The 20,031-nt window shown below is 34.3% G+C and overlaps 1 protein-coding gene and 1 long non-coding RNA gene across 2 annotated transcripts; both read right to left on the bottom strand.

Moving 5' to 3' along the window:
* Positions 1-1,237: 1,237 nt before the first annotated feature.
* LOC104105177 (LOB domain-containing protein 1-like) lies at positions 1,238-3,574 on the bottom strand. Its single transcript, XM_009613433.4, has 2 exons — positions 3,137-3,574; positions 1,238-1,738 (listed from the first exon to the last, which is right to left on the bottom strand). Exons 1-2 carry the CDS (start codon positions 3,440-3,442, stop codon positions 1,424-1,426), a joined length of 621 nt encoding a protein of 206 aa, XP_009611728.1. The 5' UTR covers positions 3,443-3,574; the 3' UTR covers positions 1,238-1,423.
* Positions 3,575-16,209: 12,635 nt separating this feature from the next.
* Positions 16,210-18,620, bottom strand: LOC117278985 (uncharacterized). Its single transcript, XR_004509376.2, has 2 exons — positions 16,547-18,620; positions 16,210-16,454 (listed from the first exon to the last, which is right to left on the bottom strand). It is a non-coding gene; the product is annotated as an uncharacterized lncRNA (long non-coding RNA).
* Between the last annotated feature and the right edge of the window lie 1,411 nt (positions 18,621-20,031).

Consider the following 20,031-nt stretch of genomic DNA (forward strand, 5'->3'; position numbering starts at 1 on the left):
ATGAAATTTTCAATAAAACTTAAGAACATACAACTTTTCAACCAGACGTCCGAATCACGTCAAATCAACTCCGTTTTACACCAAATTTTGCAGATAAGTCATAAATACTGAAGTGAACTTATACCAAGTTTCGGAACCCGAAACCGGACTCGGTAGCAACAAAGTCAAACTACGGTACTTGGAATTTCTTTAAACATTTAAACTTCTAGTTTTCAACAATATATGATAAATCAAGTTAGGGACTTTCGAATTCGATTTCGGGCATACACCCAAGTCCCAAATCACGATACGGACCCACTGGAACCGTCAAAACACTAGTCAGGATCCGTTTGTTCAAAACGTTGACCGAAGTTAACTCAAATGAGTTTTAAGGCACGATTTCACATTTTCGTCAATTTTTCACATAAAAACTTTCCGGAAAAAGACACAGACTGCGCACACAAATCGAAGAAGGTTAAACGGGGCTATTCGGAGTTTCGAAATACAGAATTGAGGGTAAAAACTATAAATGACCTATCGGGTCATCACATAAATATATCTGGTGGCATGAGCGTAGAATTAACGAGTGATTAGTGTTGAAATCTAGAGACAAAGAGAAGTGAATTTAAACATATATAAATCTTTGTTCAACAATAAGTATATGAAAATCCATTTCTAACAGCCGTTTGTTGTGTTAATAAATCATGTTTTCCTTCCAAAAAGTTGTCCCTTGCTGTTGTGTGCTTGACCTGCTTTATACTTCTAAATGCTTTTCACATGTAAAGAGACATCCTCAGTTTTTTCTCCTTAGAAACAAAAAAGGGACCGCCAATTAATTTCTTTTTCTCCATCGTCTCTACGAGAAAAGGTTTCTTTATTGGAAAATTTTAGAGCATAGCCATCAATAAAAGTCGATGCAGTTAACCTAAAATCAGCCAAAGGTAAGCTCAACAAGGAAACCATGCAAAATAGTATTATTTAAGTCCCCAATTTTACGAAAGTTAATTTAACTAAACTTTGAAGCTAAATTTAATTAGAACTCAAAATTTTAAAACTAAAGTCTAAATATTGCACAACTATACAAAAAGTAGCATAAATTAGAATTCTTGTTAGGTTAATACAATAAAAAATACATTTTAAAATATCGGGGTCAAGTTCATACTTTTGAATTTCAAGAAGCGAAAAAACAATAAATAATTTGGACCGAGGGATCGTACCAAATAAAAAACATATTCATCAAAAGAGTGTACCAACCATCTGTATAATATATTCTTCAAATAAAAAACTAAAGTAAGTCTCATGAATTACATCTGATTTCGTCAAACACCTATTTTTGATATTACCCTTAAAACCTCTTGCTAACATATATTTATTAAAAGTATGTCACCAAATTATCTTCGTGTTTGGGACAAAGGCGTAGTAATTTTTGTCCCTTATTCCCTAATCATGTCCAAAGTGTCTCCCAAGCTGCATATACACTGTTATCTTCCAAAAACAGGCTGGTATTTCCATACTCATTGCTGCTAATTTCTTGAAATTCTGATACTTCCATGCAAACTAAGGCTAGCAAATTAGAATTTTGGCATTTTAAATTCAAGATTTCTGCTTGTGACTTGGCGAATTCTGCTTGAAGCTCACTTATTTGCTTTTGCAATTGGCAAATAACACCAGCACAACCATAAACTGGATCTCTGATTCTGGCATTTGCCTCATACACCATACTGTTCACAGCATCTGCTCTTTGTTCCTCTGGTAGCTCCTGCAAATTTCGAGGTTTTCAATATTCATCAACTTCAAACAATTTCTACTTTCTTTAAAAATTAAGATTAAAAAAATTATTGATAAATTGAAATTTGAGTTTAATGACAACCTCAATCTATATCAAGAATATTACTGATTTCAGCTATTTAATTAGTTGTATGCAACTGATCAAATAGGATATCTGATTTGTGTTACAAGAATATTATTAGCACGTCTAAATGGTAGAAAAGGCCGAGCAGAAGAAATTATTTATAATGTACGTAACACAATAAATCAAACACCATTAAATTTAAAATGAGGGGATGGAAATCTCAATCATTTTGTGTGCGTGTGTGTTGGGAGGTTTTTTGGGGGGGGGGGGGGGGTGATCTTGTTAGCTTATCAAAGTTGATCTTAAAGAAAAGGTATAAATCATTGTAATTAAAATTAGATCATGGAAAATTATAGCTACGTGTAGAATGTGAAAAAGAACAAGGCAAATGATAAAAGAAGTCTCACAACACTTGGCTAGCGTTTGGCCATAGATTCCCAAATTTATTTTGAAAAATCTGATTTGGGTGAAGTTTGGTTTGAAGATGAAAATGTGTTTGGACATCTATTTTGGGTGAAGTTTGGTTTAGAAAAACATGAAACCGACTTATTCCCACAAGTTCTAAAAACTATCACAAATACCCAACAATACCATTATCAATAACATTCATTATATTATCGCAAACCATAGTCCCGAGCATAAATAAATTTGATACAAAATTATCATTTTTATAATGAACTACATGATACACTATTAGATGACCGAGAAGACGAAGCAACATCGTTACAAAATAATAAATAGTGGGCTCTTTTATAAAATATAAAAGTTTGGGGCAATTTTTAAAAAATATAATAGTGATATTTTGGCCCAAAACCAGCTATTGAGCTGGTTTTAAGATTTAGGATTTGAGATTTGGCCAAAATATAGGCAAAATCTATGGCCAAACATGTGGTTGACAAATAAAATACAAATTTATTTTGTCAAAATCTATGGCTCTTTAAAAATGACCAGTTTAAGTCCAAAGAAGAAATGACCAACTAAAAGAAAGCATCATTATTGCAAATTAAAAAAAAGGAGGGTGGGGGGCAAAAATCCAAAAACGCCAAAAATCAAGAAAGTTCAGCTGTGTACTTGTGTCTATGTTCACATCTCAACACATGATGAATGAAAGTGAAAAGAGTTCTTAACTTTTATAACACTGATTATAATTATATTTATAAAAACAAAAACTAGTAACCGGAAAGATAGGTTGATTACCCTCCGTCTCATATTAAAATATACTATAATATAAAAAAATTCTTTACACTATATGTAAATAAAGTTAAAATCCTGCAAAAATCAAGAATGAAGCCAAGATATAAATACCTGCAACATTTTGATGATGTTGCTAGCACCAAAAACTCTATGAGCAATGGTAAATTTAAGGGGATCAGTGGGAGGAAAATAGGGTGCCAATACACATTTGTCAACACATCTCCTGCGCAGGATTTTGCAAGCAGCACAGGGAGTAAGAATCACTGGTGGTGGTGGTGAAAAAGGAGGAGCTGATAATATGCTTTTGGGAGATAATAATCCACTACTTGTTGTAGTTGCAGAAACAATATTAGGTGAGTTTTTTGAGGATGCAATTAGTGAAGAAATGGTGGTGGTTTTGTTATCACTGCATTCCATTTTGATGGGATGGAGGAAGTGTAGTTAAATAATGAACTTTATGTGGAGTCTATAATGATCACTTTGGTGAGATTTGAGAGTTAGTGTGATGACAATATATATAGAGAGATGGAGGAAATTTTCCTAGGGCCGATTGGGACTTTTTTGAAGAGTTTAGCTTCTATTCATCTTATAGATAATTATAGGTAGATGTTCATAAAAAGTGAAATTAGTAACTTGAAAAAATGAAATATGTTATCCGTTTCAACTGGCTGAAATATGTCGGTATTGGAAAAAAATAATTATACTGTTAATATATAAAAGATTAAATCCTTTTGAGAAAAATAAGTTTAATTTTTTATTAATTCACTTACATTGGTTGAATTTTCGTATTCTATAAAGTTAAGTTGTCGTACAACAACACATATTTTTGCTAGCAAGTATGATATATAACTTAATTAGAATTAAAATAAGATAATAATCTGTTATGGTCGATTGAATTGCAATGATCCAAAGAAAATTAAACTTACAAGAAAAAGTCTCCTTGGGCATTTTTCTTCCAAATTATTGAAAAAAACTTTGAGTGACCACAATTTCCTCATTTTTGAGGAATAATGACGTCATTTTGTGTCATTGGTTGACGTAATTTTTAAGGCAAATCACTAACATCCTACTATAGTTTGAACTTGATTTTTTTCTCAATACATATATTTTAACCAGCATCTGTATTTACTTTTTTGTGTCTCAATTAACAAGTTTAATTAGTTGCAGCTTAAAGATTAAAGAAAGGAGAATAGTTTCTAATTAGATAGATACTTGAAATAAATCTCGGATAATTTGTATTTGTATTAGAAATAGAAATATATCTCATCAAAGAAAAACCAAAAATTATAACATATAAGAGAGAAGAAGAATGCGGGAAGCTACCAGCTATGTCCATTTATAAGTAGCTTATTACAAAAATTGATCAATTCATAAAATATTACTAATTAGCCAATTAACTACTTGTAGCCAAAAAATATTAAATTTTTGCTTTCTTTCGAGTGTGTGTTATTAGGATAGATTAGGTACATCTTTAAAAGCTTGAATCTCAATTCTGGGATGATTTGGTGGAGTTTTGAGGTGGTTTGAATTGAAAATTCGAATTAGAATATGAACATGAAAAAAATGATATGTGTATCTCGTTGTGTATCATTTGTATATCACATATGTATCATATTTGTATCAAATATGTATCACATGTATACCTATGTGTGAGATACATGCGTGATACATGTTTGATACATGTGTCGCAAAAGAATTTTTTCAACTCGATTTTAACTACGAATTTTGATACCAAATCAATCCAAATCACCTCCAATCTTTCTCAAATTTTGTATATTGACTCATCTATATGTTTTTAATGATTTTCAACCATATCCGTTGAAAATGTTTCTTTTTTTGCTTAGATTTTTGAAATCTTGTATATATATTTTTTTTGTATTTCATCACTTTTGCTACCTCCTCCATGAAATTTCCTTTCCGTCTTGCATCTAATGTTGTTGATCATGCTTAAAAATATGAAAGGAGATCTTTGCGTGTAATTCTTGGAGAGAAGAATCTTATTTATTTGGATTTTCAATTTTTATATGTGCTTGGTTAGTTTTGGTAAGTTTATGATTAGTGGCTAGGGGTCGGTAAGTTGGAACTTATTTGAGACATTTTTGTAAGATTTCCTAAGAATGCTTTAGTTGAGTTATTGCATATTTGCCGGCACATTAGCTTTAAACGATCCTTACTTATAAGGTAATTAAGAGACCAACAACTTTTTAAAATGGAATTCCACATATTTTTAATATTTAGATTTATTTGAGTTTTGAATTATGAATAATGGTTAAATATAGGACACAAAAATCAAACATATTTTAACTCGTTAGAAGCACTAATGAAGGAGCAAAAGACCACGAAGTTGTTGATTGACTGATAGTTTTGTAGAATGGATATGAGAAAAAGGTAAAAACTTAGGGCTATATGATATTGATGATGTACCTATTTATATCAAACCAATAATTATCGATTAACTATAGTTAAATGATATATATTCTCATTTTAATTAGTTAGTGACTCTTAAGAGTAACTCATTAATTTAATGTAAACTGTGTATACGTATAAGTACTTATTTGAGAAAAAATGGTAAAATTTAAAAGTTCTAAGATTAAGAATATTGGACAAATCAAGATAAGCGGCAAAAAGGCAAGAAGAAAATCTCAACCTTTGTCACTGTTAGTGGTGGCAAAATAGATAAAAGAAAATAGTTATCCACCCATATTATCAATTAAAAAATAGGTTGGATAATGAATCTTTTAAAAATGGGTCAAATATGGATAAGAACCATATTATCAAATTAGAAAATGGATAACTTTCACATTTGTAAAGCATAAAATTGGGTGTTCTTCAAGTTTGGGAGACTAAAAATTATTCTAAAAGTGATCATTTTCAAGAAGTTATGGATAATATGGATATTCATATTATCCGCCAGTTAACCCGTCTTTTATCCTTATTAAATATGATTCAGGTCGGATAATTTATCTATTTTTACATTACCGATTTTGAGTTGCCCATATCCGACCCGACCCACCGGTTTGCTACCCCAAGTCACCACCAAAATTGTAGTGGTATGAATATGATTTCTACACTCTTAATAAAAGGTTTCGAGTTAAAGACTTAGAATCATGGGAATTAAAAAAAAATCGGATAGGAAACGCCATTGCCCTTTTATGGGCTCTACGCGGCAAAAATATATATATTTTTAAAAAAAATCTCAACCTTAGTCGAAAATGTGGACCGTCTAAATGTGAAAATGCTAAAAAGTGATGGATATCATTTAATATAAAATTTTCTATTATAGAACAAACCAACTTTGATTATTTTACTTATTTGTGAAAGCCTAACTATATTTGATTTCAGCTTTTCTTTATGTATTTCTGTTAGTTCTTTCTTTTAAAATAAAATGACTACTACCTAATATTCGATCATGTGATATACTTTAGTGTTAATGTAAGTCAACAAGACAAGTATTCTCTCTGAAAAAAAACATTTTTTTTCTTTTACAACTTTTTAAAGGCTCATGACTCTAGGCGAAATAAAATAATACGTTAAAAAGATTCCACTAGCGTCAGAAATCCAAGAAATTCTGTTTTATCATATACAGAATAATTCAAATTGGTTGTGAAGTGATGATATAACATTAAACTGGATAAACAATTCAGATGCACTTACCGTTCGTGATCTCAAAATTCTATTTAATACTAATAAGAACTTAAAAAAATTCATTTTATATACAGAAAAATTTATTCTTAAACCTTCTCCTCTTTCCCTTATTTACCATTGTCACTAAAAAAAACTACTCCAATTTACATTAATGTAATAATAATGCATGACATTTACATCTAATTGATGAAGTTAGAGTTATGTGTACCAAACACTTTCATTTTTAGCTGGTTGTTCGTCTTCTTTAGAGAAGCAAAATTCATAAATCATTTATTTTACACTAATTTTTAGTGACAAAATTAACAAATTAAAGATCAGCATCATATCCATTAATCTAAAAAATAGGTCTACAGAAAATTCAACAGAATTAAAAGTAGTTCAAGAAAATTTAATTTATTCAACTTTTTGTTGTATATACTATATACATGTGGCTCTTAATTAGCTCTATGTTTTATTTCCTATTTAGGGAAATTCCATTTTTCATTTTTCCTAGTTTCAGAATGTCATGACAGGACATGACATAAATTCCTCGATTAGTGCTAAGAAATTAATATAAGGAATGTATTTATTCTTCACCCCTACACCCCAAACTAGATTATTTGCATGACCAGCAGAATTCCATTTGGCATTTATTGATTGGACAATAAATAAATAAATCTTAAAAGCAGTTAAAGAATGCCACGTCGTCAAAAATTTGACCTACCGGAATTAAGTCGATTCCGGTGCCGACTTTTTACTAAGGAATTATGACTATTCAGATGCAGCCATATAATAATAGCTAATTAAACACCTTATTCTTCCAGCTACCATTTACTAACTATATTGATGACTTGGCCATTTTTTGAAAAGGACTTAAACGATTCTAGAAATAGAAGAAAAATACGAAAAAAAAGAATATAATTATTATACTATATTACAAAGGTCTTCACGTAGTTAAAGACTGTTGAGGCTCGTGTTTAACGAGTATAGTGACTGTATTTCTACTCCTGCACAGCTCGATCACTACCCTGATGGACTCGTTTAGTAGCGTACGCAAGACTTTAATGAGGTGTATTATTTATTTTTGCAATTCATTTCATATATGAGTTTGGGTTTGAAGATATAAAATATTAAGACTTTATTTCCTATTTTATCTTGGTATATATTTACTCGCACTATTTTTCAACTTGTATCGAATTGTACATATTTATGCTATTTTATTTATAAAGAAGGCTAAAATCTTAGATATTTCCTCAAACTTGGCACGATTTGTTGACATGATGGAGTACTTAGCTTCTGGTCCAAAATACAAACTTAGTGGCTAATCATGTAATAGAGTATTGTATTTATTTTTTGCCATTTCGGTAAAGAGTAGCTAATGGATCAAACTGTATGGTTAGAGGTTCATTTTGTATTGGGCACCCGACTAAGGCCCACTTTATAAATATATGGTGTTGGGTCTAACAGGATTCATCTGGCCATTTTCTCTCATTTTCATTTCTCGGGTTGAGCAAATTTCCTCTCTTCTTCTCTATCAAACCCTAATGAAATTCCCCCATTTCTGCTCGATCTAGATTGTTGTCATGGTACCAGAGCAGGTTTTCTGCCTTTACTCACGCTCATTCATTGCGCATCTTACCCCTCATTTGTTTCACCGGCATTTGGTGGTTTTCCGATCATCGGTGGTTGTCGAGACTTGAGTTGATTGTTCGATTTTTCTTGGGGTTTCTTCATTAATTTGTGGATTTTCATCTTAACGTTTGGATTATTTCCAATGTTCGCGTTTAGATTTGGTTTCTCTAGTGTGGTTACTTGCACGGTGAACGTGTTAGGGTTTGACTTGATTAACCAGTGGTACTCTTCTCTCTAAAGTTCGTTCTTCTCCTGTAGCGGAGAAGGCTGGAAAACTCATTCTTTTCTCTTGATCTTGATCTCTTTGAATAAAATTATATTTCTTTTGCTGTCGTGTTATTGTGTTGGTATATCATTCATTTGCATGTTTTCTGATTGAGACTTATCATGGGAACACCTGATACTTTTTTCCTGATCCTTCCAGTCCTTTGTTTGTCCATTCCACTAATATCCCCAGAATTTCCTTAGTACATGTTCCTTTTTTCGGAGAGTGGCTTTGGGGGGTGGAAAAGGAAGATTAGAGTTGCCTTGTCAGCTAAAAATAAGACAGCCTTTGTTGATGGTACATGCTCTTGGCCAAATATTAGTGGTCCTTAACAGACGATATGGGACAGGTGCAACAATATGGTGGTATCTTGGATGACTACTTCCCTCTCCCCTGAAATAGGAGAAAGTGTTCAGTAATCTGAGAAAGCTCAAAGTATTTGGACACAGTTACAAGGTAGGTATGAGACTGCAAATAGAACAACGATAAGTGAACTTAAACGAAAATTAGCCTATACTTCTTAGAGAGCATTGGATATAGCCTCCTACTTTAATAAGTTGAAGAAACTTTGGGATGAACTAGGGGTAATTTGCACCAATCGTGCACAAAGGTACATTTGTGCTGTTATGCGTGGTACTCAATAGGAGGATTAGGAAATAGGCTTTTCCAATTCCTGATGGGTTTAAATGAGATATATGTGGGAGTTAGGAGCAATCTACTTATGATGCAGCCTCTACCAAGTCTTGATAGTGCATATAACATACTCCTTAATAATAAAAAATAAAAATAAGTTCAGTCTAATTTTTAGGGTTTATTCATTATCTTTCAATGTTAATACCAATGCAAAGGTTGGTCCTAATCTTGGTGTCAGTCCTGTTGTAGCTTTCAATACTTCCCTTCCCAGGAAATATCCATAAAGGATAAATTTTGACCAGAACAAGCTGAATCTATTCTGCAAATACTGTAAGAAGTTTGGCCATTTAATTGATAATTTCTTGAAATTTCATTGGTTTTCACAAAATTCTAAAGTTTTCAAAGGGAAGAGAATTGTTGCTCATAGTGCTGCTGGTTTTGAACATGGTAATCTTGAGCACAATGGTCATGATTCTGCTACTACTTTCACTAAGGGTCACCAGTCAACTCATATTGTTCCTGCTGCTGAGAGTTAGCATTCAGTCATCCCAGGGTTGACCAAGCAGCAATATACTTAGTTGATTAGCCTTTTGCAACACTCAACTTTGGGAGAGTCTTCTAGTCCTCCATCCAATCTTTTGTATTCTGCTAACTTTGTTGGTACTATGCTAACCGAGTCTTATTTCTGATTCTAAATTCTGCATGCTTATACACATTGATTTTGTCATCTAGATAATAGGTTGAGAGGCAAATGATCATATGATTTCTAAGAATGATCTACTTACTAATATTGTGTCTTTATCTATACTCTATCTTGTCACCCTTCTTAGTTGTGTTATTCATTCATTCTCAATACAACTTAATTTTTGTTCTTAAGTTAATAAAATAATTACGTTGTATAGTCCTGTTTACTGCCACCTCCTGTCTATTGCATATGATATAGGCCCCTTCTTTGAAGATGCCTTTAGAACTTGGTAAAGAAGAAGCCGGGTTATACAAACTCTCTTGGAAGAGACCAGGAGACTCAGTTCCACTTGTTCTGCATTCTACCCCTGTTACATGCAATAATATCTCCTCTTGTAATTCTATTTATCTCATGGCTAGATAAACTAGGCTTCCCTTTACTGAAAGTTCAATTAATGCCACTACACATTTTCAACTAATACACATTGATACATAGGTCCCTATCACACACCGACATCCTCTGGTTCTAAATACTTCCTTACAATAGGTGATGATTTTTCTAGAGCTACTTGGACTCATTTATTAGGATCCAAAAGTAATTCATTTTCCTTAATCAAGGCCTTCTTAGCTAGGTTCACACCCAATTCAATGTGTCAGTCCAAACTATTAGGAGTGATAATGCTTTGGAGTTGGGTTCTAGCCATGATACTTCTTCCTTCCTTGCTGAGCATGCTATCATTCATCAAACTACTTGTCCTTACACACCACAACATAATGGTGTGGTTGAGAGGAAATATAGGACCCTTCTTGAGGCATATAGGACCTTGCTTTTCCAATCCAAACGACCAATTAGTTTTTTTTTTTTTGGGGGGGGGGGGGGGAGGGAAGGATTATCTTTTAACTTCTACATACTTGATTAATAAGATCCCATCCAGACTTCTTCAGAACAGATCTCCCAATGTATTTTTGTATGGGAAGCCTCCAGATTATTCTCATTTAAGGGTGTTTGGCCTATTCCACTGTCCCCATTCCCCAGAGGGATAAGCTCCAACCTAGAGCCTTTCCCTATGTCTTTCTAGGGTACTCTTTTGCTAAGAAAGGTTTTAAACTCAACAATCTCACCACCAAACAATGTTTTGTCTCCAGAGATGTCATATTTCATGAGTATTACTTTCCTTTTACCACACCACCTCCTTCATTTGTGCCTCCTCAACTATCTTCCATGCATGCTCAGCCTAGTGACACCTATTTTCCTACCTTCACCTCTTCTACTTCTAAGTCTCCTCATCTCCTTCTTCTTCTACATCTTTCCCTGTTTATCCTCTTTCTCCCTCGACTGGCTCTACCTCTTTCGCTGGTTCCCCTTCTCCTATTCTATTTAATACTGATATTCTTTCCCCCTCTTTGGCTTCTCCCTCTCCTGTACTTAGGAGGTTTTCTATACAATACACTACTCTTTCTTATTTGCAGGATTTTTTCTGCCAACTTTTCTCTTTTTCTGGGGTCGGTTATTCCTCTCAACCCTTAGAGATTAAAACTACTAGTTACTCTCAAGCTTCTTTAGTTCCAGCATGGCATAATTCCATAAGAAAGGAATTTAAGGATTTAGAATCTAATCATACTTAGGATGTTGTTCCTCTACCTGCTGGTAAGAAGCTTATAAGGTGTAAATGGGTATACAAATTAAATATAAGGCTGATGGTAGTGTTGAGAAGTACAAAGTTGGGCTTGTTATCAGGGGTGACACCTAGGTTGAGGGTATTGATTTTACAGAAACCTTCTCCTATATGGTTAAGATGTCCATTGTCAGGTGTTTAGTGGCTGTTAAGAAACATTGATCTCTCTCCCAATTAGATGTTATCAATGCTTTTCTCCATAGGTATCTAGATGAGGAGCTTTATATGAAGTTGTCCCGGGGATTGTTTGTGTCTACTCCCTTTGCCCCTCTTGTTTGTAAGTTGAAAAAATCCATTTATGGTCTCAAGCATGCTTCTAGGCAATGGTATTCTAAATTAAACTAAGCTTTGTACTCTAGGGGTTACACTCATTCCCTAAATGACTACTCCCTATTTGTTAAAGGTAGCCCAGGAAATTTGGTTCTTCTAGCTGTCTATGTTAGTGATATCATCCTTAGTAGGGCTGATACTGCTGAATTTCTTCTTTAAAGTAGTTTCTGGATTCTCAATTTAAGATCAAAGATCTGGGTTCTCTTCACTACTTCCTGGGCATTGATGTGTGTCCTATTTCTGGTGGGTTGTTCTTAATCAAAAGAAATTTGTTGCAGACTTGCTTCAGCAGTTTGGCTATGCTTCTGTCACACTTGTGGTTTGCCCTTTGGAGTTGAATACCAATTTGCATGCTGATTCTAATGACTTACTTCCTGCTCCTGAGTCATATAGAAGTCTGGTGGAAAAGCTGCTCTTCTTCACTCATACCAGATCTGATATTTGTTTTGTTGTCCAACACTTAAAGCCAATTTTTGAAGTCTCCTAAGGTCCCTTATATATCTGATGCTCTCTATGTTCTTAGATATCTCAAGGGCACTATGGATTTGGGATTATATTTTTTTGATTCACCTAACTTCTCCATTCATGCATATTCAGACAGTGACTGAGCTGCCTGCTTGACACTAGGAGGTCAGTGACTAGGTTTTGTGTGTTCTTCGGTGGTAGTCTCATTAGTTGAAAATCGAAGAAGCAACTTGTTGCCTCTTTTTCTTCTGCTGAGGCTAAATGCAGGGCTCTAAGTAAGGTGGTTATTGAGTTAACTTGGCTCTCTAGACTCTTGGTTGATTTTGATGTTCCTGTTTTAGTTCCCTTTTCTATTTTTTGTGACAATCAGGCTACTTTGCATATAGCCAAGAACCATGTATTTCATGAAAGAAACAAGCACATTAAGGTTGATTATTTGAAGTGAAGAGCTTTTTTCTACTAATGAGTACATATATGCGGCCTTAGTATTAGAAGAATATTTCATCCGGACAAAGCTTGGCGATGGTTTGATTCAGCTGTCTCATATTTTCACTTCCAAGCAGTTAGCTAATGTACTCACCAAACCTCTACCTAGCACTTCATCAGCAATTCTTGTCCAAGTTGCAGGTGGTATCCCCCTCCAACTTGGGGTGGGGTGTTGACATGATGGAGTATTTAGTTTTTAGTCCAAAACACAAACTCAGTGACTAATCATGTAATATACTATTGTATTTATTTTTGAGCATATCTGTAAAGAGTAGCTAGTGGATCAAACTATATTAGTTAGAAGTTCATTTTGTATTGGGAACCCGACTGAGGCCCATTTTATAAATATATGGTGTTGGGTCTAGAAGGATCCATCGAGCCATTTTCTCTAATTTTCATTTATGAGATTGAGGAAATTTTCTCTCTTCTTCTCTATCAAATCCTAATGAAATTTCCCCATTTCTGAGTTTGTGTTTTAGTCCAAAACACAAACTCAGTGACTAATCATGTAATATACTATTGTATTTATTTTTGAGCATATCTGTAAAGAGTAGCTAGTGGATCAAACTATATTAGTTAGAAGTTCATTTTGTATTGGGAACCCGACTGAGGCCCATTTTATAAATATATGGTGTTGGGTCTAGAAGGATCCATCGAGCCATTTTCTCTAATTTTCATTTATGAGATTGAGGAAATTTCCTCTCTTCTTCTCTATCAAATCCTAATGAAATTTCCCCATTTCTGCTCGATCTAGATTGTTGTCACGATTTTTTAGTTAAACTGGAGATACTCAAAAGTATAGCTCGCGACCACATAGCTCCCTTTCTTGCTCATATCTTATGTTGTTATCTTGCAAGATAACTAAATTCAAATATATATATATTGATCGTTGCAATCTAGGTCTATATCCTTTGTATGCTTTATACTTGTAAGTACTCCAATATATAGAACATTCAAACCTCTCTATAACAACATCCCCATATAACAGTCATTCACTATAAAATTCATGTTTTTCCCAGAATTGTTTTTTTAAATTATATTTTATATTTCTAAGCTTTTCACCTATAAAGCAACAACTATATTTATAGCAGAACGTTCTTTGTAAAATTACTCATGTATAAAGGCCATATAGAATCTATATGATTACTAATAATAGTTCTAAAAATATGCACATAGTCTTTTTCATTGAACAAAGTTCCATCTTGCAAGATTTAGAGATTTACACATGATATTTTTTTTATTGGACAAAAGCCAAAGAATATTTATAGAGGAAGATTCAACTATTATGCACTTAGATTGCCATCAAGGGGAGGCTATCAGATATCCTTTTGCTGAAAGTTTGGACATAAATTTTTGTCAATTCAAGCGTTATATCACTAGTAAGAGAGTGAAATCTACAAAATAAGCTAACGATAAAGTTTCTTCATCAATTTTGAAAGAATTTATTTTTTTAGTAGCTTCAGAATGTGTGGCTTAGAATTAACTCTTTGTACATTTATTTATAGATCTTTAATATTGTAATAATTTTTAATAGTTAATTCGTAAAATATGTATATATCTTTTGAGATTTTAAATTATGTTTTATATGTAACATTAAAAAGGAAAAAAAATGGATAATTTTTGTCTATAACAACAAAAAATATTTAAACGTCAAATGTCATTATAGGTGTATAACAACCATTTACTATAAAAACCAAAAAATATCGGAACAAACGAGGCTGGTATAGAGGAGTTAGCTTGATACTATTGTTTTTCAAACTTTCACTTCCTAAACCCTTGTTGTCAAAATAACCAACATCAAGTTCGTTCAATTGCCTAATTTGGAAACTTCTTTTGTAGTTTTATGTAGAAAGAGTATAAGAACCTCCAGCAGAGATTTAACTACCGGCCAGCTCTATCTATGGACCCGTGGGACATAGACTTTGGCTATTTGTTTTTATTAAAATAAAGGCTTAGCATGACTATATTGCATTATCTCAGAGAGCATAAATTACCTGTTTGATATTTAAAATAAAAATAGTCATTTTATCATATGACGACATTCCTAAGACTGGCAAAGAAGGTACAGAAGATCATGAGCAACATGCCTCTGACTTTTGGCATGAGACAGAATTAAACTGATGAGATGTTGCAATCAACATCTGAATACCTTTTTAAATTAAAAGAAAAACTAATAGTAATTCATAGTTTATGACCTCACTAATTCAGATTTGTGTTACTTAGGACCATTAAAAGTAAAAAAACGTTTATTTATATGGAATTGTGCTATTTCTGGAGCTCGAACGCAAGGCGAAAATCCAATTCATTCCACCACACCTCGGGCGGTCATCTGAACACCTCTTTAATATGCAAAATATAACCAAAATCACGCCATTCCTTAATATCTTTTAGAGCCCATTTAATTTATTAGCTTATTATTCTATTCTAAGTAGTAGCAATAAAATAACTTTACAAGAATTCAGATAATTATAGGAGTAATAACAATTATTACTTGGTTCGATTTATAACTCTGAACTCTTTTTCATTTTGAGCTGAAACATGCGGTAATTTATTCTTTTATTCTTTTTCAAGATAGCTTGTCTAAGCTAGACTAGTGACTAAGTACTGGATTTAAAGCTTTGAAGTCGTAACAATTTTGTTTTTTTTTGTTTTTTTTTTCCCGCTTTTATTCACTATCTTTTGCTGAAGTTCTAGCTTCCATATTTGTGGTATATTTAGTCGTGAGTTCCATTGCATAGTTGGATTCGTATTCTGATCCTTCACACGTGTTTCCTACTAGCTAAATGTCACTCATTGCATTATGATATGGACCTTCCAACTTATTGGGATTTCTCTATTGTTTGTCTTTACTTTTTTTCATGGAAAGAGAGAGGGAAACATTGGCATTATTACCTAGGAGTTCAACGATATTATGTATTTTGAATGGTAATTTTAAAAGTATAATGAATTTAGTGCCAATAACTTTGAAGGATGAATTCATCAAATTTAAACTTTGCAAGTTATATATAGACCTAGAGAGATGTCTCAACTAACCGTAACTATTAAAAGTCAAGAGTATATAGTATAATCTATTTGAGAATAACAATTAAAACATATGACCTCATTCATGGCATCACAAAGGGGTCCCAATCCTGTTGGAAAAAGAGATTTTCCATCTAATAAGTAAACTCAATTCTTCCGTCTAGAGCAATTAATTCCGAGACTAGTCAATAGTCTTGCTTAGTTGTAGAGGAATTTTATGAGTAAACTCAAGACTAGACTCAATGCCCGGACTCCCGGTTGATAAGAATGTCAGACTTTCAGAAGAAGATGCTTTTGAACTTGCTAGAATCTATCATCTTAAGAGCCCGGTTGGATTAGCTGATTTGAAATAGCTGATAAGCATTAGGTGCTGAAAAACACTTTTAAGTGCTAAAATTAATTTATTAAATAAGCAGTTATGTGTTTGGATACAAGTGTTGAAATTGATAATAAGCAGTTAAGTGTCTGCTCGGAAGCTCTTGATTTCACCCTCGCGTTGCTCGCTGAGAAGTTTATACACGTTTCTTTTCTCAGCAAGCTCTTTTTCTTTGGCCTCGAGTTATCTCTGCGCGTCTCGGTACTAGAGGAAGGTCTCGTGATGGAGCACTGAGACCTACAAATACGAGAAAAGATATTAGAATTATCAAAAAATTAGTTCAAATATCATAAGAAAAATTGGAATCATGAGGGATTATCACGAGTTACCCGGTCCAGCGCCTGTTGTGCTTCGTTGAATAGGCATGGCGAGTCTACCTCATTCATTTTAGCCTGGTCTTCCTTAGTCACCGGACATTGAAGGTAGTTGGCTATCCCTACAGAGGCGGAAAGAACCCGGGCATCCTCCAAAACGGTAATGATAATTGACCGCTTCCGACCAGGATCTGCACTCGGGGCAGGGATCCGGCTGACCATTCTCGGGCTCGAGTTAGGCCCACCTGCCCCGAGGACAGACTTTTTATCGGTACCTCTAAGTCACCTAACCCGGTTACATCCTTTGTGGTGGTGAAATCCACGCCATCAAAAAAATAATGAAGGGGATCGTCCACTCCATGGGCCCCCTCGTTGGGTCATTCTTTTACAGTTTGGGCCTCGTTGTACATCGACTCGGTAAAAGAGGGTGACTCGGTGATGTCTATTACACCAAGTGCCTTCTTTCGGGTACTCGGTAAACGGGTTGGATTAGGTGCCTTCATGACTAATTGGATTTTGGGTCGTGATAGAGACCAAGAATCAAAGATCTTTGATCAGTTGGAGAATACAGTGCAGAAGATTCAGAAGTCTACCCCTCAACACTTGCAGCAGTACCAAACTTTTTACCTTTTGTGAATTTGAAATTTAGTGAAAAACCATGTAATTTGTAGCATTTTTCAATTGTATGGCCAGGTTTCTTGCAATACGTGCAAGACAGAGTAGCCTTAGGCTAATCAAAATTGGATTTTTGATCGCTTGGATCAATGTTCACCCTTTGTGTATATTGTTTTGTAGATGAAAGTTGAGAAGGGAATCTTTTAACGTTGGAATTTGCATTAAAAGAGGGTGACTCTAAGTTAAACTGGGTATTGGGGACAGCCTGTCTCTGTTTTTCATCTTGCAACAAACTGTTGTAGACATTATCAAGGAATGACAATGGTTGTATCATCAAGATGTTGCTCCTAACCCCCACATAAACCTCATTTAAACCCATAAATAATTGGTGAACCATATCCTCTTCCTTCTCCTTCTGGAGACCCTCCTTAGCAGTACAAACACGAGAATTTGCATGGCTGGTACACATAACCCCAATTCGTCCCAGAGTTTTTAAGTTCGTTGAAATATGAAGCTATGTCAAGAGTCCCTTGATAAGTATATGCAAGTTCTCTCTTTATTTCAAACACCTTAGTTCCATAACAGTCCCATACCTATTATTCAATTATTTCCATATGCTTTCAGCGGTTTCAGAATATTGTACACTTTCAACTATATTTGGAGAAACTGAATTGATTAACCAGGATATGATCATATTATTGCACCTGTCCCACTGCCTTTACTGGGGAGAATCCACAGCAGGCTTGGAGCAAGACCCGTCGATAAAACCTATTTTATTTCTAGCAAACAAAGACACGATCATACTCATAGCAACCAAGGACACCACTGATACATCAGAAGGATGGAGAAATATTGGACTAAAGGGTTCAGGAGTATACATAGGGGAGGAAGAACTCGAGTTTGGAGTAGAATTAACCATGATAACAAAGTAAAATAACAAAATTTTACAGCAAAGAATGTTATCAATTCATGCAAGAGAACAAATAGAGATGAGTGTACCACACGCCTTCGCAACCTGAAGAAGAAAGGCCTTGAGAAACTTCAGTTTGAAAATAAAACTTAGCTCTAGCGAAGACCAACAAAATTCCGATAATCACTGAAAACCCTAGCTTTGGCGAAAAACAAGAGAACACCGATAAACACCAGTAAACTCCGACCAAAACAGAATCACACAGTTGAGGAAACTTCCTCAATTCGAAAATTGAACAAAAAACTAATGAAAAACTTTAGATTCTGAAACTCGGCCAAAATTGAAACGATGATGATAAACCCGATAAAATTGGATGAGGGTAACATCGGTCAATGTAGAATGTCGGGGACTACCATATTACCCGCTATGATACCATGTTAAGACTAGAAATCAACATGAATGAGCAGATTTTCGATTAGGGTTCATAAGGAAGAAAAAGGGGAAAGTCGTCTGAGAGAGAAAAATATCTTCTGATCACTTAACCAAATGAAAAATGGAAAGAATAGGCTAGAATGTCACTTAGCCCCTATATATATTTGGGCCTTTACAGTGTAAGAACAAAAGAAAAAGAAATGCAATGCTGATACAAATAAATAACGGGCTAGGCCCAATTGCTCCAACTCTTGTGTTGGCCCAGTCTTCGTGGCCCAAGTAACTCCAACAGTTCGGTCTACTTCTAAATAAGTACTCCGCTTTATTTAGTCTCTTTGTTCATGCAAGTTTACTAGTTGATCGAGGTCACTAATGTATTATTATTTCAGGACACTTTGTCAGGTTGTTCCTTAATGATCGACCTTGTGATTCTCGTTATAAAATGTAGTGCCCAACAATTTAAAGGAAGGGTGAAATCACAATTAGAAATTCGGGAAAACCCGACCAAAATCGGTCGGTAATGGCCAATAACCATCCGAAACGCGACCATTTACGCGTGGTCGGTATTTTGAAAGTCGGAAGAGCATACCGGCCAAAGTTGGTCGGAAATTACCTAACAATATTAGTCGGTAAGCTCTACACGACCATCTGATAATTTAATTGACTTACCGACCAATAATGGTCGGAATATTATTTTAATAATTTAATATTACCGACCAATGTTGGTCGGTGTATTAAATTTATTTATTTTGCTTACCGACCAACTTTGGTCGGTATTGGAAAATTTATATTTTTAATAAATAATTAAAATTTATAAATACCGATCAACGTTGGTCGGTAATCTGGATAGGGCGGCCAACTTACCAACCAAAGTTAGTCAGTAATGTTGAATTTTTGAGAATTCAATGTGCATTAACTGACCAACATTGGTCGATATTTTATAATTTAATTTTTTTATTAGTTATCAACCAAGGTTGATCGATTTTCTGGGACTAATTTTGGCAAAAAATGCCTATTTTGGTGGCTATACCACCTGCCAAAAAACAACATACCAATACTCCCAATTCACATCAAATAACCCCCAATTCACTACATACAACATCTAATTCACCACAAACCCAATCAAACATCCAATTAATACTTTAAAACTAACAAAGTTCAATTAAACATCACAATCCAAAACCAAGCAAAAACTAAGTAATTACAACAAGTTCAAAATATTTCAATCTAATTCAAAACTAGTTCTATTAGTCTAGTTCAAAGTATATCAAAGTATTGGTCAAGGGGTATTTTCTACAACATCATCACTATCTGATGAACTTTCATCTACAAGATGGTATAGAGAACAGTCTTGTGGAGGATAGGAAGAACGATCACGGGGAGGACGGGAGGAACTATCACGGGGAGGACGGGAGGAACGATCACGTGGAGGTCGAGCCTCTGGTATGACTCACGAGACTGGGGCAACAGAAAAGCTCCCGTAGAAAGGAGAGTTATGATCTGAGCTTGCATACCAAAGAATTGAGCATCTCTAAGCCTTTCT

The sequence above is a fragment of the Nicotiana tomentosiformis genome, chromosome 5 (genome assembly GCF_000390325.3).
Source record: "Nicotiana tomentosiformis chromosome 5, ASM39032v3, whole genome shotgun sequence".
Taxonomy (NCBI): domain Eukaryota; kingdom Viridiplantae; phylum Streptophyta; class Magnoliopsida; order Solanales; family Solanaceae; genus Nicotiana; species Nicotiana tomentosiformis.

Coding starts and splice junctions, on each gene's coding strand:
- LOC104105177 (XM_009613433.4), bottom strand. CDS start 3,442: ATGGAATGCAGTGATAACAAAACCACCACCATTTCTTCACTAATTGCA. Junction 1,739..3,136: donor ACATCATCAAAATGTTGCAG/GTATTTATATCT, acceptor CGAAATTTGCAG/GAGCTACCAGAGGAACAAAG.